This window comes from Cyanistes caeruleus, chromosome 4, assembly GCF_971803275.1.
Source record: "Cyanistes caeruleus chromosome 4, bCyaCae1.hap1.1, whole genome shotgun sequence".
Lineage (NCBI taxonomy): Eukaryota > Metazoa > Chordata > Aves > Passeriformes > Paridae > Cyanistes > Cyanistes caeruleus.
Window position 1 is genome coordinate 59,797,448 of NC_141704.1, and position 19,457 is coordinate 59,816,904.

The following is a 19,457-nucleotide window of genomic DNA, read 5'->3' on the forward strand; positions in this document are numbered from 1 at the left end:
CCCCACAGGATCAGTATAAACAGTATAAACTGTTCAGTATAAACAATTGGATGGTGAAAATATGCACAGCACAGCTGCCAAACCTGTGCGAGCAGAAACTGTAGTGCAGAAAGTAATTTTCCCTCTGGGCTGATGGTGCTTTCTCCTTCTGTTTCTCTCTGGAACTATCAGCTGTTGTACGGCATTTTTATCTTTGTTTTCTGCTTATCCCACGAATGGCTGCATGTCTCAGAAACTGCTCAGAGTACGTGCCACCACATCATCGTGCTGAGCTTCGGGCTGGTTTTTTTTCATTTGTCTGGCCCTGCCCACTGCCCCTTGGTGTGAATCATGCTGTTATTTGTGTATGGTGGGTTGGGTTTTTTTCAGTTTTATATATATCCTGTCTCTCTTTAGGAGAATTCAAACAGTTTGGAGACTGCAGGGCTGGTGCTTGTGCTCGAAGCTTTGCCATGTCTTTGCTGCTTTCCTAGATAGCACCTCATTTTTAAAATATAATTCTTGTCATTTTTTGAATATAATCCTTGTCAGCCGTGGGTTTTAGTGCCCAGCTTGGTGAGTTGCTGGGCTGTGTTGTCTGAAAGGTGCCAAGCAGAGTCTGCTCTCACTTCTCACCCAGAAGAGCCCCAGCTCTGGACACAGTGGTGACAGCTGGAATTTCTGAAGGTACCCACTTGATTGTGCTCTGTTTGCTTCATCTCTCCTTTCTCTTTTACTTCCTAATTCTTGAAAAATGCCATTTCTGTACTTCATTTCAGGAGCAAGTTCAGTGTCATGCTGAAACAATGGGAATTTTGAAAGGCAAAAATATGTTTTGGTATCTGCCTTATCCAGAGGCTTTGATTCAAGAGGCAAATTCTCTTGGAATGTCAAATGTAAACTTCATAAACTTGGCAGTTTTTACTGTAATAGCAAACTGCCTTCCTAAGTGCTGGACTTTAGGGGTATGCTTGCGTGGATAAATTAGAATTACTATCAGTCTTTCTGTAAATTGATGTCATTTTGGAGGGAGGATTGCTCTTCCCTGTCCTGCTGAACATGTGTGTAGCTTGACATTGTAAATCCAGGTTGGAGACCCATCCTTCTGTCGTGGGGAAGAAAGGTGTTTTTCCCTCTGGCAGAATTGGATGTGGGGTTTGCTTCCTGACTTAAGTACTCACTGAGTCCTGAGTAAATTTATTCTAGGGCTACTGTGTAACTGTGTAACATGTGGCTTCAAAAATAAACATATTTCCATTGTGTGACTTAGGTTCAGATTAGTTAGATGGTACAGACCCAGCCTGATTTGACATATACTGTGGCTTTTCTTACTGACAGAGCTGTGCAGGAGACTTGCCTGTGCAGGAGGCTTGGATTCTATCTTCTTATCCCTTCCTGATTAGAAAGTGATCCCACAAAGTGCTATGTTTCAGGGCAGAGCAGTTCTCCATTTGGTTTGATTTCTTCCATCTCTCCTCTTCAGAGCTGCTGCAGCAGGTGGGATTGGATGCCTCAGTGATCTTGCACCTCATTAACAGGAGACTTAATCCAATAGTTTAATAAAAACATTAATGACAGGCTGTGGGAGCTGCCAAGAGGTGCCCCAGAGAGGATGTGGGGTTTGGAGTTACCAGTGGTATAGCAGAATCTGGGTGTGGAGGTTTAGACAGTGGAAACTCTGGGCAAACAGAGTTTGATTTAGAGCTGTTGTGACAAATGGGAATACAGATTGAAGTTGTAGTCAGTGCTGCTTGGCGTTTCTCTTCTTCCCAATCAGGAAAGGTCTAGGAAGAAAAGGGTCAAGTGTGTGCTACCAGGAGGGAGAGGACCATTCCAGCTGACTGATACTCTATTCAGTGATGGATCAGGAGAGACTTGCTTGGAGACATCTCTTGAAAACTCCAGTTCAGTAGCATTTGGCTGCTCTGCCCTTTCTGTAGCTGTTCCCTGCTCTCCTTCATCCTAGGGAAACATCGCGCCTCTCCTCCCCTCTGTGCTGTTCTCGCCTCTGGTGGCAAGACTTTGCCCAGCTGCTGCACATCCATAACTCCTTATCCCCGTGCTGCAGGTGCCGAGCTGGCATCAGGAGAGCTCAGGCTGGGATTTCAGCCATCCCTGCGGGAGGCACAAGCTCATTTCCTGGGCCAGGCAGCACATATGGCATCCCTGCTCCTGCAGCTCCAAGCCCTGGTCCCACGGGCTCAGCAGCTCCTGTCGATTACATCCGTTTGATGTCTTTCTTCCTCACACTTGGGGATGTTCCAGGCCCTTCAGAAAGATCCTTTAGCCAGAACTCCTCCTGTCAGCCGGAGGAGTTCTGGCTAAATGCAGCCAGCTGGTTGAATATGACCTTCTTCATGGTCCAGGGAGCCTAAAGTAATTCTGGTGATGCAGCAGGAGTGGAATGGTTCCATTATGGAAGTGGCACGAATTTGGGTGAACTAGTAGGCTCATCAGTCACTTCCAAGAATTATGGGTGGCACCTTTTCAGAGCATTCCCGTTAATGTGGTGAGGTCAGTACAAGTAGTGTGCTGTCACTAAAAGGTCCTATTTTGGAGCTCCTTCCTTCCCGCCCCCATCCCTCTGCATCACTTGTTTTTAAAGGTCATGCATAAGGACTGTACTTGGTGACTCCCAGCTGAATATTTTGTCTGGGATGTGGATTTGTGTTGTGTTTGAGGGCTCGTTAGGGGAAGCAGAAACACAGGACGAAAAAGGCTGAAGAGGTTTTCTCAGCTGTGAGTTCACGTAGGATTTTGGGATATCTGCTGCCTCCTGCCAGGTCTGTGCTCTTTTTCATTTACTCTGGGGACTCTGGAGAGCTTAAGGCATCTATTGGTTTTACAGATGTTTTCTTTCAGGTGGTTTTGGGTTGGATTTTTTCCCTATAGTAGCAGAGCTAACTGAGAACACTCATCTGTATTTCCCTCCTGTGAAGCGTATGAGGGTCAGCCCTGCTGTTCATAGTGTGGGGTGCCAGCGCTGGAATTGAGATCTCCTTTCTGCAAGTTTAATAAAACCCAGTGACTTGGATTTGCTGTCTGGCAATGCCTGCATTTGTGAGTACAGAGCATTGGGAAAACAAATGAACAGGAAATCAAGTTGCGGTGTTCTTTTATCCTACCAGGAATACAAGACATGCAAAGGAGAAATAGCCAGTGTGAGAGTGTGCCCGCTATACCTTAAGTAAAGGTTAATCCATTTCAAGCCTGGGTTAATGCTGCTCTATCCTGATGTTCCAAAAAGTATCAGAAGGCAGGTTTTTACTCTGTTAGGCCATTTCTTGAAATAACTTAATCACAGGTGCCGCTGTGTGGTCAGCAGTTGCTCTGTTTGATTTCCTCTTAACAACTGTTTTGTATTTACTTTTCCCATCTATTGAGGGAAAAAGTGTAAAATTGTACAATAAACAACGAGACCAGTGCCAAGTTCTCCCAGCTTTTGGTGATGCGTCCAGCATAGGAGATGCCTCTGTGTGAAGAATAGAACTGCCTAATTTTTAGTAAACACTATTAGGAATTGACAGATCTTATCTTTCTTTAGTAGAAAACTGAAGGGGATAAAAGATTGATTAAAAAACAGAAACACTGGCATCACTTTGAAAGCAGCTGTAGTGCTATTAATACCTCTTTGTGCCTTTATGGAGAGATATATTTTTATTCTCAGAATTCTGGTGTCTCGTGCACTTCAAAATAAACAGCTAAAATAATATATACATGATGCTATAAAACGCCTTTATTTGTGACACAGCAGCTGTGTTTCTGGCAACAAATATCCTATTGTCACATCAGATCCCATGGAAAATCCACATGATAAAATCCCATCCTCTCTGAGTGCAGCAGGCAGAATGAAAACAAAGACCCTGGAGCAGAGTTCAGCGATCTTCCTGCCCCAGTGTGGACGTGCAAGTTTTCTTCTGTATGAAACCCCTAATCAGTTCACCTTAAAAGCTATTAGGATCTGCTTAAATTAAGCCTAATTCTGGATTTGTCTTCTGCACAATCCCCTGGTGAAATGGAAGGATTAAGTAAATAATAAAAAGGAAGCCCAGTACCTGAAGGGAACCCACAGGAAAGATGGAGAGAGACTCTTGACAAGGGCCTGGAGTGATGGGACAAGGGGCAATGGCTTCACACTGACAGAGAGCAGGGTTAGATTGGATATCAGGAAGAAATTGTTCCCTGTGAGGGTGCTGAGGCCCTGTCACAGATTGCCCAGAGAAGCTGTGGCTGCCCCATCCCTGAAAGTGTCCAAGGCCGGGCTGGATGGAGCTCTGAGCAATCTGGGATAGTGGAAGGTGTCCCTGCAGAGGCGTGGAGAACAAGACATTTGAGGTCCCTTCCAGCACAGGCCATTTGTGTTTCTGTGATGTGTACTTCTGTGTAATTTTCCAAAACTAACCTCAAAACAACCTGACCAAATGGGAATGGGGCTGAGATGCTGCTTTTCATGCTTTTTCTTCCATGAGGTTCTTCTAAAGTGCCTCAACCCACTTCCAGGTACGGCATGAATCTTAGGACAAACTGTGCTGTTTTTTTTGGTTTTTTAATCTCCTCTGGCTTTCCTGGATCAGCTGCAGGGCATTCAGAGCTGCCCCTGAGATGTCTTTTTCCAGCATTAAAAAGTGTTGTTCCAGTACATCTAAGTTCTTTGGGTTCAGGATGAAAACTCTTAAGGAGAGCAGCCTTTCTTCTTCCTGCTTTCTTTCTTCTTCCTTCCCAGTTTCGAGGTGCCCAGTGACCATGTGCCCTAGACTTTAAGTACCACCTGGCCATGTGCAACTTTGTGGAGCAGCTTTAAAATTCAAATATATTTGATCCTCTGGACTGGGGTTAGGGGTTTGGTCCATTTGCTGTCTCATTTTATCCTACCTTTTTTTTTTCTTTTTTTTTTTTTTTTTAAGCATCTAGAAGTTTTTGAGTCTGAAATTATCACAAAGTTGTTACAAGTCCAGCTTTGGGAGCTGCCTGATCCTTCCCTCTCCTTCCCCTTTTCCTCTACCCTCCCCCAGGCTGGGCCCAGGACTGCCAGAGGAACATTTTCCTTATTTGTGGAGAAGCACAGCTGGGTGAGCTGCCCAGAGCATGCAGTGCTCTTTGCTATGATTCACTCTTTGTTTTGCCAACATGTTGTTATTTTTTAGAGAGTGGGTAGCACATCCTCCTGCTATCTTTATAATAATAATAGTTTTATAAGGCAACTTTTAATAGGGTTTTGTATAGCTAAAGAACAGTGCCTTTCCTATGAATTCTGGAGTGCCTAAGAATTTGGAGATGGAGAGTGGGAAAGAGGAATAGATATATTTTTAATTTTCTTTTTGAAGTGAGTAATGATTTGACCTGCTCTGTTTCAGTACATGTTACCATGGCGATGACTGCAGGGACTACAACATCCTTTCCCATGAGTAACCACACCCGGGAGAGAGTCACGGTGGCCAAACTCACGCTGGAGAACTTCTACAGCAACCTAATTATACAGCACGAGGAGAGGGAAACCAGGTACTGCCTCTGCTTCCTCTCACCCCTCTGCAGCTTTTCTTGCTGTTTGTTCAAGGGCACTTCAATCCCCAGGGATGGGACAGCTCTGGGAAGTTTTTCTGTATGTGGTGGCAGGGAATGAATTCCGAGAGGGCGCAGGCTGTCTTTGTGGGGACCTGTGAACAACCCAGTCACTGAGTGATCAAGGAGCTCCACTTCTGATGTTTTCATGCAGTTTACCTCCTCATCAGTTATTCTGTGCTCTGTGCAGGGGATTATTTTGCAGTTCATGTGAGGTTTCTTCTTCTGTGTGAGGTTGGTGACCTCTGATTCCCTTGCATCCGCAGGGAATGAACTCTGCAGAGCTGCTGAGGGGTGGGAGCTTGGTTTGGGGTAAGGCAGTGGCTTGTAGTGTCTGTTCCTGCTCTGCACCAAGGAGCTCATGCCAAGATTCCTAAACCCTGCAGGAGGGAGTATATAGGAGATAGGGAATAGGACTGAGAGGTGTTTGATGGGGTAAGGAAAGAAGGCAAAGAGCTGGCATGGAAATAACGGGCAGCAAAGCAATAAGGGGTTTATGATGGAGGGTTTGAGGGGCTCTCAGGTGGGCAGGGAGACTTTTGGGGATAATGTAATCCCCATTAGTAAATTCTTCTGGGGTGGTGCTGCCTGCTATTCCTTGCATGGGAGTATGGGATGGTCATCACCACTCAGCTTCTTCCAGCAGTGCCCAGTCCTGTTTCTGAGGTGGTCAAGTGCCACTTGAATTAGGTGTCAAAGCACCAGGTGTTTGATCATAATGAATGTTGTGTTGGATTGTCATTAGTGTGTGAAATTATCGTTCCCCTGGTAATACGTTTTTAATTGAAGGGTTTTCAGTCAAGCAGCAGGGTTTCTCTCTTCTTCATATTTAGTCATTATTCCATGTAATGGAGTTGCTTTTAGTTAGGAGAATAGACTGTCTAGCAAGGGCCTGTAATTTAGAAGATCCTGCTGTATTTCCCAACGTGCAGAAAGGCACTGGCAGCCTCGCTCCAAGTCTTCAAATCCTTGCCTGCTGCAGGGGGTAACCAGCCTTCAGAAAGCTCCACCCTGTCAGCTGTAAAGGAGCATCATGTGGGTGGACAGAAAGGGGTCCTGCAGCCACATTGCCTTGTGCTGACCCCCTGCCACCTGTGGGGTATTCTCAGGCTTTGCTCCCCACTTAGAGCCTCCCAGTCTGGCATGGCATGGTGGAAGAGTTGGAACCTTGGCCTAGGCAGGACACTGGGAGGGAGAGGATGGTGCATCCAGAGGGTAGAGTTTAGTTGGCATGGGAGGAAGGTGGGGGTGGAACCAGGTGTGTGACCAGGGGAAGGTGGTTGCACAGAGGGGATGGAAGCTGGAGCTGTCTGGTGTGTGGAGATGGAGCTGAAATAGAAACGGTGAAAAAACCCATTTTTGTTAGGTTTGTAATCCTAATTGATAAGAACAGCCTTAATTCAACAAGATATAATCACTCTTAATGACATACTTTATCATATATGTTTAATCCTTGATTCTGTGATGCAAGTACATAAGCATATGCTTAAATTTGCTTCTACATTTTCCTCAGCTTTGTTCACAAATGAGTAACTGGGTGGAGTAGGCCTTCAAATTTCCATTTGAGGAAAATTCTTCAGTACTTGGAGTATGTGAAGCAAAGGTGTTGACTTGCTGTTGTCTTATGTTTGGTTTTAATAAATAATAAAGAGTGCAATCCCATTTCTCTCCTTGGCAGGCAGAAGAAGCTGGAAGTGGCTATGGAAGAGGAAGGCCTTGCAGATGAGGAGGTAAATACTGCTTAAGTAACCTTACAAACTGCTTTGCTTTTGTTCCACTGCTTCAAATGGGCATTTGAAGAGCCCACAGAAACATTAGACAGCATGACAGGTTTTATTCTGTACATGAATGTTGTCCCTGTTTATAATCTGTTTATTAGGGAAGCTGGCAATATGCTTGACTGATACTTGCAATAGCTATCCAAGGCTTTTTATGCTGCCTGGTAGTTCTTATGAGATATGGCCACAGCAAGTATCTAGCAAGCTTTTCAAGGATTAAAATTGCTTGCTTTTGTATTTGGCATGAAGAAAAAGTGGCCTGTGGTTAGAAGTGGGTAGAAAGCAAAAGGCTGAACGATTTTTTTCTTGATTTAAACAATAAACCATCACACCTTTGTTCCTTCTGGATACAGCTGAGAAGGGATCTCAGTCTGATTGGCACCTCAGAACTTTGGTCAAAAGTTGCTTTTCTGAGGTCCATTACACCATGTCTGCCTTCAGGACAGGCTGGGAAATAAATAGGAAGAGTGTCTCAGTCCTTTTGGAGTTTTTGTGGCTGCTGAAATTCCTGAGAAGTGGGAAAATGAGTGTGGGTGTGTATTGCCATCTTGTGGCTTGAAAGGATGCTGTAATCCCAGCACGGTGTCTGGCAGGTACCTGTTCCAGGGACCTCCTTGCAGTCTCTGAGATCTCAGCATCTTTGGGAGCAGCATTTATCTTCTCTCGGAGTGAATCCCAGTGACGTTTTTGTCAGACAAAATAGATGATGGAATTTTGACAGATTTTTCTTGCAGAATTGAGTGCTTGCCTGCCATAAACCAAATGGATTTTGTTGTAGATCTGTAACCAGGCCTCTGCTGCTTGGTAAGCTCCTTGCTGCCTCCCACTCTTTTTGGTGGAGTTCAAGTTTCAGCTTTTATTGATCCTTCACACTGCCCAAAATGAAGAGTCCTTGCCTCAGGCAGTGACTTTGGCCTTGGGACTGATACGCTTTGTTTGGACTAGTATGATAGTTTTTCTTCTTTTCTTTTCTTTTTTTTTAATAATTGAGTAATAAAAATAAAATGCCACCACCCACCAAAAAAAGGTGAAACCGTGCCTGAGGCTTCTATAGAGAAGACCATACTTGAGGATCATACTTTGAGAAATTCAGAAAAAAATGTAGACGGAGAAGTGTTTATCCTGTTGGGATTCCAGAGAACTTCCCAGGAAGGGAGGGTGCATATCTTGACTCTCTACTGCCAAATGACTGACAGATTCCTGTGTCTGTGTCCTCAGAAAAAGCTGCGCAGGTCACAGCACGCTCGCAAGGAAACGGAGTTCCTACGGCTCAAGAGGACCAGGCTTGGCTTGGATGACTTTGAGTCTTTGAAAGTCATAGGAAGAGGAGCCTTTGGGGAGGTTTGTGGCATTTTTGATTGAACAGGAGATTAAAAGGGAATTGACCACTGTAATGAAGCATTCTAGTTACAATTTAATGAATAGTTTTACTGCAGAACGGCAGCTATTTGTGCAATTCTCCAAGTGTGATAAGTCTAGTGGTTAATCACATGCATTGATGTCCCAAGCCTTCTGGAAAAGACACTTTGTTTCCCATGGCTTCCCATGATGATATTGCCCACATGGCCCTCTAAAATTATGGATTTGCAGTGGCACAGCTCCTCTTGATAAGCATCCCTTCGGCCCTGTGTCACATCACTTAATCCTCCTCATGGATTTTAACCTACACAGTCCAAGCTACCTGGAATTCACTGTGCCTGCTGCCTTTTCCTAAAACAAAAACTGTTCCTCACTAGTGTTACTGTTGTACATGGTGCAGAATAATTCCTTTTTCAATATTTAACATACTTAAATGTATTTTTAAATATTTAACAAGAGAACTTTTCTATGCCTGGCAACTGGGAGCTTTCCAGTGGATTTCTGAGGAAGAGAAGTCTGACTGGGTTCTCTCTCTTGGTAAAGGTCCGCCTCGTTCAGAAGAAGGATACAGGTCACATTTATGCAATGAAGATACTGAGAAAAGCTGATATGCTGGAGAAAGAGCAGGTTTGTGATCTATAAGTCCCCTAAATTTCAAGCTTACCCTGTCTATAAAACGTTTTCCACCTTTGAAAGCCCCTGCAATGGTCTGTCAGTCCAAAGGATCTGTGGTGTTGCTACCACAGCACTAAAGCAGCAGAAGTTAGGAAATAAGTTCACATAACTGCATTTAAAAAATACTTTATTTACAACCAATTTGGAATAGTGAAAAAGATTTTGGTTTTTTCCCCATATCGACACGGATCTTATAGTACTGAATCTGTAAAACTGCATTTAAAGGAAAATACTTCTGGAAAAATAATCCTGTGCCAGAGTAAAAACTGAGGTATTTGATGTTTTCCTTTAAAGAAAACAAGCAGAAATCACATTGTTCATCAGCTTTGTCTTCCCTGGGTTTGCTTTATAGTTGGATCTAATCTTGTTGGGGTTTTTTTTGCTTTGATCTTGTTCGTTTGTTTTGGTTTTTGCTTTTACTTTTTAGCTAACAATTCACTGTGAGGACTCAGCGAGTACTTTAGCACTGCAAAGCAAAGAAATTCAGGGTGGGTGTCACAAGATACAAGGACTTTTTTCATACTAGTCCAAACCTTACCCGTCATTTGCACAGCATTTCCTTGCAGTAGTGGTACTTTTTTTTTTTTTTTCTGGCACAGATTATTTTGTCTCCTGCAGCCCATGCCCTGAATTTAGGGAACGAGAGGAGCAGCAGGATATGCAGAGCAGCCAGATTTTGTGTGGTGCTGCCCCCATTTCAGAACCTGATGTGGGAAGGAGTCTGAGCTCACACTCTACATTCAGTATGGGACAGTGATCTTCCCTGGAGAGTGTTTATCTGCTGGAATTTTTATTGGCTTGTTCTATAGAGAGCAACAAAGGGCGCACATAAAAAAAGAAATAATCCAGTATTTTTTTTTTCACTAGCCTGGTAGTACTGGCAGAAGTCCTGGCTATTTTTAAGCAGAACTTTGCTATCGCATTTTAGAGATGCATTGAGGATTGGAGGGTGGAAAGAAATACTTTCCCCAGTTCTACTGGTTCAATGCTAAACTAAAGGGAACTGGGGAACAAATGCAGAAGTCTGTTTGCTGCTTTTCTTACTAGAAGAAATGATTTTCCATGCGTATGTCTTCAATTTTTCCTCCAGGATGAGGGTGCATGGTAGTGGAAACACATACCTCTCCTCCAATCTCCATTATTCTTTATTTCCAGCAAATTATGGGTAGCAGCTTTCCATATATTTTCCAAAGCTGTAGCTGGAATTGGAATATCCTGAGCAAGGTCAAATATTCCTGAACTTACTTGCACTTTTCCCACCAGCTTTGTTAGTTCTTTCTAACAAACGGAACCAGCTTAAAAAGCTGTGCTGTGTTTCTAGAGAAACCCTAGGATCTAGGACCTAGGATCTTCTAAAAAATAATGGAAAATATGGGTATGGAAAGAGCTAGAAAAATAACCCTTTGCTAAAGGTTATGAATATATGCTGTAGGGCTAGGAGTGTAATGTGATGTTTCTTGTTGAAGTATTTCAATATAATAATAATAATAACAACTTTTTCAAAATTTTAGGTGGCGCATATCAGAGCAGAAAGGGATATTTTGGTTGAAGCGGATGGAGCCTGGGTAGTGAAAATGTTTTACAGCTTCCAGGATAAAAGGAACCTTTACCTGATCATGGAATTTTTACCTGGAGGTAAGTTGGGTGCTGTGCATCAGGTGATACAGGTACTTTTTCCTTAGCTTTTGTTGGCAGCTTTATAAAATATTAGAATCAGAAGTGCGGTATAATTTGTGAAGATAAAAATGTTAACATTCTTTTAAATGAAGTTCCAGTCATGTAACCATTCCTGATTTTTAGGGAAAGGAAAGAAGGTTAAAGGGGTATTAAATAGACTTGAATTAAACAATTATTTAATAGAAATTTCTGCTTTTTGTGACTGAAGCTGTTAACAGTAAAAACAAAACAGCAGAAAAGCCCTTGTTCAATGTGTCTGTGCAATAAATTTAATGTGTGTAAAAATCAACTCTTTTTTCCCAGGCTGTTCAATTAAAATTCCTGTTTAGGATTTTCAGCCATAAAAGTAAGTTGGATTTGTAGGTCCTTGCAGTAATAGTTTTATAATTAGTAACTATAAGGCCAGTTACAAGGTTAAGTTTGGATTCTACTAGGGTTTCTTACAGTTTTGTGATTGAAAATGTTCTGATCCCTAAGCTGTATTTTCTTCTCTTTGATGAGGTGACATGATGACCTTACTAATGAAGAAGGACACTTTATCAGAGGAGGAGACCCAGTTTTACATTTCTGAGACGGTGTTGGCCATCGATGCCATTCACCAGCTGGGATTTATCCACAGGGACATCAAGCCAGACAATCTCCTGCTGGATGCCAAGGCATGTACTGGGGCTCAACAGCTACTGGTGTTTGCAAGGTCCCAGGCTGCACATCCTGCTGCTGAGCAGTGGGAGCCACTGTACCACCCCAGAGATTTAAACTGGCTGGAGGGAAGGCAAGGAATGGCCACTGTCTTTTCCCTGGAGAACACCAGTCTGTTTAAACAAAGCTAAATCTTACTCAGATGCCTTTTAACCATTTTAAGGCAAGGCTTTTAAGGGAGAAAACCCAAGCAGGGTGACCAGATGCTGATATTAATACACAATAAAAGGTGGTACCCTTCCTTTCATGCATCTTGAAGCAGTTATGGACAATTCAGACAATGCTAAATGTTCAATTCCTGCAGTTACATTTATTTCATCACCCTGATGAAATAAATTCACCACTCACTTGTGGAAACTCCCTCAGTTAGACTGACCATTCTGACCATGAAATGCACCCAGTAAGCATCACCAAATCATGGAATTATCTAGATTGGGGAAGATCTTTAAGATCATGGAGGCCTGACATTATCACAGCGTGCACAGGTCTGTCAGGTTTGATGGGTTCTATCTGCACTGATGTCTGGAAACCTGATTAAAGCCAAGGTTACCATCAAAACAGAGGAATTTTGTCCTGGAGGCTTTCTCAGTCACAGTGCTATCCAGTTCAAAACAAAACCAGGCAAAGGAGCTGCCTTCAACTGTTGGGAAATTGTAGATACAACCATTCTGAGGGGGTCACAGCCTTTTATAAAGAAAACAGACCCTTCCAGTACACCAAGGTTCAGTCTTTGCTTCCCTGCTTGTCCTGTGCCAGTCCATCAAGGCCTGAGACAGCATGTGCAGTGATTAAAACTTTTTTCTTTTTTTTTTTTCCCAAGCACTACTTATCTAAATAATGGTTTCGTGTTATCTGGTTATTTTTTTTTTTAGGGTCATGTAAAGCTGTCTGATTTTGGGCTCTGCACAGGTTTAAAGAAAGCCCACAGAACAGAGTTCTACAGGAACCTCACACACAACCCACCAAGTGACTTCTGTGAGTATGAGCTGTCCTAGCTTAACATGTAAATGGTTTTGAGTTCCAGTTGTACATTATACCTGTGTCTCTGCTGGGATAAGCAAGATGGGGCAGGCTGATTGCATTTAATTGGAAAACTGGAAATGCTTGTTCCCTAGGTCATGGGAGCATTTCACAGGCAAGAAATGATGATTTCTGCAGTGGTCATGTACTTTTTCATGTTTGTACACAGATATGAATACACATAACATAATGCATCTATATTTTAATATATTTTTCATAATGTCAGTTAAGTTACAGAACTGCTCTTTCAGGAGGGACGTGGGTTCTATGTGCCAAAGGACTAAAGTCAGTGACAGTCTCATGAAACTTTTCAGAAGCTGATCAAAAAATTCTAGCAAGTTCTAATTTAGAATTGCTGATATGTGTCCTACTTACATGAGTTTCAACTGTGCATTGAACAGCAGTTATTCTCATGTTCCTGTTTTCAGTTATAATCAAGTGTTTGTTCTAGACTAAAGGATTCTAAGTAAACAAAACAGTTATTTAAAATTGGAACCCTATAAATGTTTTTTCCTCTAAATTCTCACAAATACATTTGTTATTTAATAACTACTTTGTAAATTAGCATTTCAGAATATGAACTCAAAGAGGAAAGCAGAAACATGGAAGAAGAACAGGCGACAGCTGGTGAGTTAATTAAATAATGTATAATTCTTGCTTTGCTTTTAAACTATTTACAGAAAGTGTTAAATTAAAACTCAGTACTAATGCTCCTGGTTTTTAAAACCTGCAAGGCCCTCATATGTGCCTCTCTACAGGCTCCCAAAATCACAAATAACTCAAAAGAAGTGGGTCCAGGTTGGAATAACAAGCCCCTGCTCTTCCCTATGCCTTTGTTTGCCTTGTGAGCATCTGGCCCAAGCCCTCAAGTGTCCTCATTCCCTTGGCCAAGCTGTGTCTGGAGCTCTCTGAGCACAGACCTGGTGTGGACAATGTGGACTCCTGGCTCTGTTTCCTGCAGCTCAGTTACAAGCAGATGTGTAGCTGCAGGATTCCTTTTTAGAGAACTCTGGACAATTCCCATTCTACTGAATGGGAATGTGGTGGAAAGGCTGTGAGAGGGTGTTGGTGCTGGAGTGCTCCAACTTGGTTTTGTGATGAGGAATGGTTACATAATAGGGGGACTTTTGGCATGAACTGAACCAAATCAAAGTGTCTGACAGCCAGGATTTCAGACTTTCATCCTTGCCCATGATTTTCACCAAAAAAACCTCAGCTGTCAAATTTTGCAATCTTTTATTTTTCCACACCCTTTTAAAGAAGTGATCTACTGCAGTATTCCCCAAAAGCTTTACAGTGGTCTCTTCTTTCCTCATGAGACAAAATGGTATTTCATTGCAGCCACCATGCTGCCTCATGGGGCTGTATTTCACAGCCTTATTCCAGCCTGGAATTAGATCCCTGAAAAGACTTTATCTCAAGTCCAGTAAAGGCTGATGTGGCAGAACTGTGTGGTGAAGAACCATCCCACAGAGATAACAAAAGGCCAAAATGACAACTTGCATCAACACTGTTAGAAGAGGAGCCACATTTTTGGTTTTCCATTGGCTCAATCCTGAGTTTCTTGGGTCAGCAAAGTGCTTCTTTATGGTCAAACAAATGAAAGTAAAATATTGTTGTGGCAAAACTGCTTTTAGGGGATGTTTTGGTCTGTAAGGGATTTTTGTTTTGGTTGGATTTTAGTTTTTTTTCTCTCCCCCCTGCTCCATGGAAGATTTTTCATCAGTAAAGAGGAATTCCCAATACACAGCTTGTGTATCATCAGTGCCACGCTTGGGAAGCTACCACTGATTATACCTTTGAAAATAAACAAACACCACAACAATAGAACTTCTTGGGTATTTTTGTAATGCAACTACCAGAAACTTCAGCTAAGATGACCTTCTGATACTGCAGTTGCAATATTCTATGAATTCATCACATTAAAGAGCATGATTTCCATTTATTTTTGAGGTTCTTTGTGCTTATTAATATGAAAGAATAATATTCTTGGGGTTTTAGTTCCTGTGAATTCTCAAATTAAGCATTCTTGCTCATCCAAACAACAAGATCCAGTATGTAAATCCCCAGGAAAAGATATTGCAAAGTGTAAAATCGCAGTATTCCTCTTCTAAAGAGATGATTCCTTTTTTCCAGGCATATTCTACTGTGGGAACCCCAGACTATATTGCTCCAGAAGTGTTTATGCAGACTGGGTACAACAAGCTGTGTGACTGGTGGTCCTTGGGAGTGATTATGTATGAAATGCTAATAGGTATGTTTAAAACCCCAATTTAAGAGTTGTTCAAAGGTAACAGGATCCATTTGTTCAGAAAAGAAAACCTCTGGCTAATACTTGTTAAATTTGGGAGCCCCAGTGACAAAAGCAGAGGCTCAGGTCACTGCTCTCCTGGAAGAAGTTTTATTGACTTTTTGTTTGTGCAGGGTATCCACCTTTCTGCTCAGAAACGCCACAAGAGACTTACAGGAAAGTTATGAACTGGAAAGAAACGTTGGTATTTCCTCCAGAGGTGCCCATTTCAGAGAAAGCAAAGGATTTAATTCTAAGGTTGGTAAGAAAAACCCAGTTCTGGCCTCTTGCCCAGCCAGGATCATCTTCCATCAGGGTAAATTCCTGTTCTGTGTGAAGGAAGCTTTATGTTGGAGGGAAGGCTGGTTTCTTCTGTCACCATCCTTGATGGATTTTTTTAAGTCTTTTTTCCTTTGCCATTTGTTTCACATGAAGGAATAAGCTGGAATGATCTTGATTTGTACTATGGCATAAGAGCAGACCAAAACTAAAGTGATCAACACAGAATTTTTTTCTTCTCAGAGGTGGCAAGAAAATAACCACTCACCAGCATTTAATACACTGACCAGAAATCTTAGGATGTTTTGGATTTACTCACTTCTTTCAAAATACCAATTTTTATTAGTTTGCATTGAGGTTTTTGTGAGGGTTTTAATGACAAGGACAGGTATAAATGCTCTCTTGTCCTGGGAGGGTTTGGGGGGCACATTGGTTTGGGGTTTGATATTTGTTCCTTTTTTTTCCTTTTCAAAGCTAATGTTATAGCCTTATAGAATTCTGTTACAGGCAAAAGGGGAATGTACTTCACAAAACTACAATTTATTATTAGTTTCAGCAGTGCTCCTACAAGACCTACAGAAACATAACAAATACAAGAAACAGTTATCCTGCATCCAGCTAGTGATATTAACAGCTCAAATAATTGAATTGTTGCTAACCCTCATTAATAGGTTTGTGTAAAACAATTATATTGCATTTTCAGTATCTAGTTCTTTACTGTTCTGCTCAACCTTCCTTGTCAGCATCCCAAGTTCTTTGCTGAACAGAATACAGCATTAATGCTGGGGATTTCTTCCTCCTCAACCCTGGCTGTGTTTTTTTAGAGATTTCAGTGTATTTGTTAGTATGGCTTGCTCATGCATCTACTTACACAACTGCTTGAATTTATCAGTTTGCCCCACAAGGAGAAGGGTTAAAATTGGGGTGAAACATCTTAGTTATAGGTAATCTATTAAAATGAGGTCAAAACAGGTTAGAACAGCAGCCACCTGGGCATTTTGGGTTCTTTGTCCATTACATCTTGGACAAGTTGGGCAATGTGTGTTTTAGCTTAAAGGGAGATGCAGAGAAAGCTAAAGGGTTATGGATAGAGGTAAATCCAAACTAAAATAAGCTCAAGTTCAGACAAAGTCTGACAAATCCCGTGTCTGAGTGTTGTTAAAAGGTTTGAGGACTGTTGTTAGTCCTTGGCACCACCCAGCCTGCTGGGCTGCAATACAAATACAGGCAGGTTTTCTGCCTCTCAGACACCAAACTACAAGCAAAAGAACTTTATAATTGGAGACAGTTTATAGCCCAACCTGCTGTGCTACACATGCAGGAGATGGCTGGGATTTAATGAATTCCTAGGCAAATGCTGGTATTCCCATTTCCTGGATGAAATACTTGAAAGGCTTTTCCAGGCTAGAGGAGAAGGGTCAGCCTCTGCTGCTCCCTGGAACAAATCCTGAGGTCACTGAGTTGTTGTCAGAGAGTTTCCACCTCCCTGTTTTCTTTCTTCAGGATTTTAGGCTTTTCCTGTCTGGCCTGCTAGAGCAGGTAACAGCCCACATCTCACCAATCCTGTCTCTGTCTCCAGTTTCACCTTTTCCTTCCTGCTATTTCATGGCTGCTTCTCATAAACTGACAGTTTCTTGTGAGGTCTGAGATTATGCAGGTTATGTCTCTATGAGAAACAGGCCCTGGGTCTTTGCATCACCTGCACCTCTGAGAAGAGGGAAGGGGTAGAATAGGGACATGGCACTTTTGGAATGGGGTAGCTCACTGGCATTCCAAAATATTACATCAGAGAGAAGTCCTGATACACTAAGTATATCTATTTTTCATAGTTTGACTTTGAATCAGGGATGTTTCAATAGTTGAGAACATGCCAGAGGAGTTCTCGGGAAAGCCTCCATCCCAAACTGATCTTACAGGACCAGAATATGCAGCAACTTTTCACCTGCAAGATGGGAATGCAGCAGTTTAGAAAAGGTGTTATTGGCATCATAGCTTTTTGTTTTGGGATTTAATGATGTTCTGCTTCTACTATTTCTCTTCTCTCCTAGAGGCAATGGGCTGCTTTGATATTACTTCAAGTGGTGGAACAATTTGACAGAACTTCTTGAAATTCTTGATACTGGATACTGTTGCTTCTGTTCCTGTTCAAATTTATTGTAACATTCCCTTTGTTTTTTCCCCTTGTCCAGGTTTTGTATTGACTCAGAAAATAGAATTGGTAGCAATGGAGTAGAGGAAATAAAAAGTCATCCATTTTTTGAAGGAGTAGACTGGGGACATATTAGGTATGTATATACACATGTTTTACAGGGAGAATAAAAGCCATGAAAGCAAGAATTTCATGTAGTGCGATGTCAAGGACAATTATTTCCAGTTTATCTTTCATTTTAAAAGGCAGCTACTGGCTATAGATGGGGGACATTGAAGGTTTCCAGGCTTTGCTGACATTCATAGGAATTATCAGAATTTAACTGTCTTGAGATACCTCAGATTGCTCCAGACTGCCCAGAATGGAAAAAAAAAAGTTGTAGGGTGGCTGTGGATTTAATTGTAAGTAGAGTAATTAGAGCTGTGGTGAGTTTACAGGTGTAAATCACTGCCTTTCCCACAGTTCTGTGTCCCAGTGTGAAGGTTTTGGTGGAACAGATTCCTTGGGCACTTTCAAAAACCACCTTAAAATTCCTTCAAGGGCTCCCTGACTGTAGAGGTGCTAAAGCAGAGCCAGCCTGGTTTGGGAGAGAGCTGCTGAGTGTCACAAAGAGGAGCTACAGTGCAAAGCTTTTGGATGAGGTCCAGGCTGATGAGCAGGGAATTGTAAAGTTTTGGGTGCAAGTGCAATCGTGCTGGGCTGTGTTTGTGAAACAGGCAAGCCACAGTGGTGGCTGGTGACAAGATCATGGCCATAGCCGTGTGGCAGGTAAGTGTGGGATGCTCTCTCACTTAATGGGAAAATGATGTTGGGGACGGGGAACCAAACAATCTCCCCACGGTGTCAGCAAACGGGAGAGTCAGATTCATCTGTGATGCACTCAGTGGAACCCTTGTGCTCTGCATTAAGGGAAGTTGTAGGTAAAAAGCTAAGTTAAAACTGGAACTTAATGTCTCATTTTCCAATATTCACTCTTCTGACATTTATCTTTATTTGCAGGGAAAGACCAGCTGCAATCCCTATAGAAATCAAAAGTATTGATGATACTTCCAACTTTGATGAATTTCCTGAATCGGACATTTTACAGCCAGGTGAGACTGCCGTTATAAATTCCAAATCTCCATCTGTGACATGCCAGAATACTGCCCAGATGCCTTTCTTGTTGTTTATATTAATTTTTATGATGCCCAAATCAAGTTAGCATCTAGATCAAGTCTCTATATTTTCTTTGAAATTTGAGTGTGAACTTGTGATCTCTCATAGCTGCAAAGCCCAGAGTGAGTCAAAGCCATTGGTAAAAATGGTTTGCACAGGTAGTGAACACAGAAAGCAGTGGAGTTTTCTGCCAGGCAGTCTGTCTAACCAGATTCTGGTAAAATGTCATGCACTGATTTGCTTTTCATCTTCAGTGACTTTTGAGGTTTGTGCCAAACATAATGGTTGAGATACTTGTGGGTAAGAATTTTTAGACAGTTGATTACTTAACACAGTAATTCATGAACCTGAGTGGCTCTGTAAATCACTTCAAGGTTTTTTTTAGGTTGGTTTTGTGACATACAAATATAAATACAAAGTCCCACTGTTTTCAGTTACTTGAAGATTGGCAGATGTTTAACAGCAATTAACTGCTGTCTGCTAAGTGTAGCTGTGTTACCAACAATAACAATTATCCAAAAGCTGTTGGTTATTTTTTTTTTTCTGAAATGGCTTTTATTTAATGGTGAGGAAGTTTGTCCTTTTGATACAAAGCAACCCATCTCCAGTGCCTGAGCTGGTTAAGTCCATACTTGGATAATGCCAAGAACATTTGTATTATGTTGGCATTTCAGACCCACTGAAAATGGTATTGTACATGTAGATACATAAAAATCAGAACATCAGTAATGTCATGGGGTTAGTAGTTTTGTGTCCTGTAGGTTTGTTCGAGGCTTCTGTCAAGGTATGGAAACCTAATAGAGTGTGTAAACATTATGAAAAAGAAAAGGAAAACAAA

At 42.0% G+C, this 19,457-nt stretch overlaps 1 protein-coding gene across 4 annotated transcripts in view; it reads left to right on the top strand.

Moving 5' to 3' along the window:
• Positions 1 to 19,457, top strand: part of STK38L (serine/threonine kinase 38 like) — a 45,678-nt gene that overhangs the window by 21,920 nt on the left and 4,301 nt on the right. The window contains exons 1-13 of one of the 4 annotated variants that reach the window (XM_086885039.1): positions 307 to 666; positions 5,334 to 5,478; positions 7,217 to 7,268; positions 8,535 to 8,657; positions 9,219 to 9,302; positions 10,862 to 10,985; positions 11,529 to 11,683; positions 12,599 to 12,701; positions 13,312 to 13,373; positions 14,883 to 15,000; positions 15,171 to 15,294; positions 17,505 to 17,600; positions 18,464 to 18,555. In XM_086885039.1, coding sequence (XP_086741165.1) covers positions 5,345 to 5,478; positions 7,217 to 7,268; positions 8,535 to 8,657; positions 9,219 to 9,302; positions 10,862 to 10,985; positions 11,529 to 11,683; positions 12,599 to 12,701; positions 13,312 to 13,373; positions 14,883 to 15,000; positions 15,171 to 15,294; positions 17,505 to 17,600; positions 18,464 to 18,555 — 1,267 coding nt within the window. In that variant the 5' untranslated portion in view covers positions 307 to 666; positions 5,334 to 5,344. Of the gene's footprint in view, positions 1 to 306; positions 667 to 2,595; positions 2,763 to 5,029; positions 5,049 to 5,333; positions 5,479 to 7,216; positions 7,269 to 8,534; positions 8,658 to 9,218; positions 9,303 to 10,861; positions 10,986 to 11,528; positions 11,684 to 12,598; positions 12,702 to 13,311; positions 13,374 to 14,882; positions 15,001 to 15,170; positions 15,295 to 17,504; positions 17,601 to 18,463; positions 18,556 to 19,457 lie in introns of those variants that run through there. The other 3 variants (XM_086885040.1, XM_086885041.1, XM_086885037.1) reach the window with 3 other exon arrangements.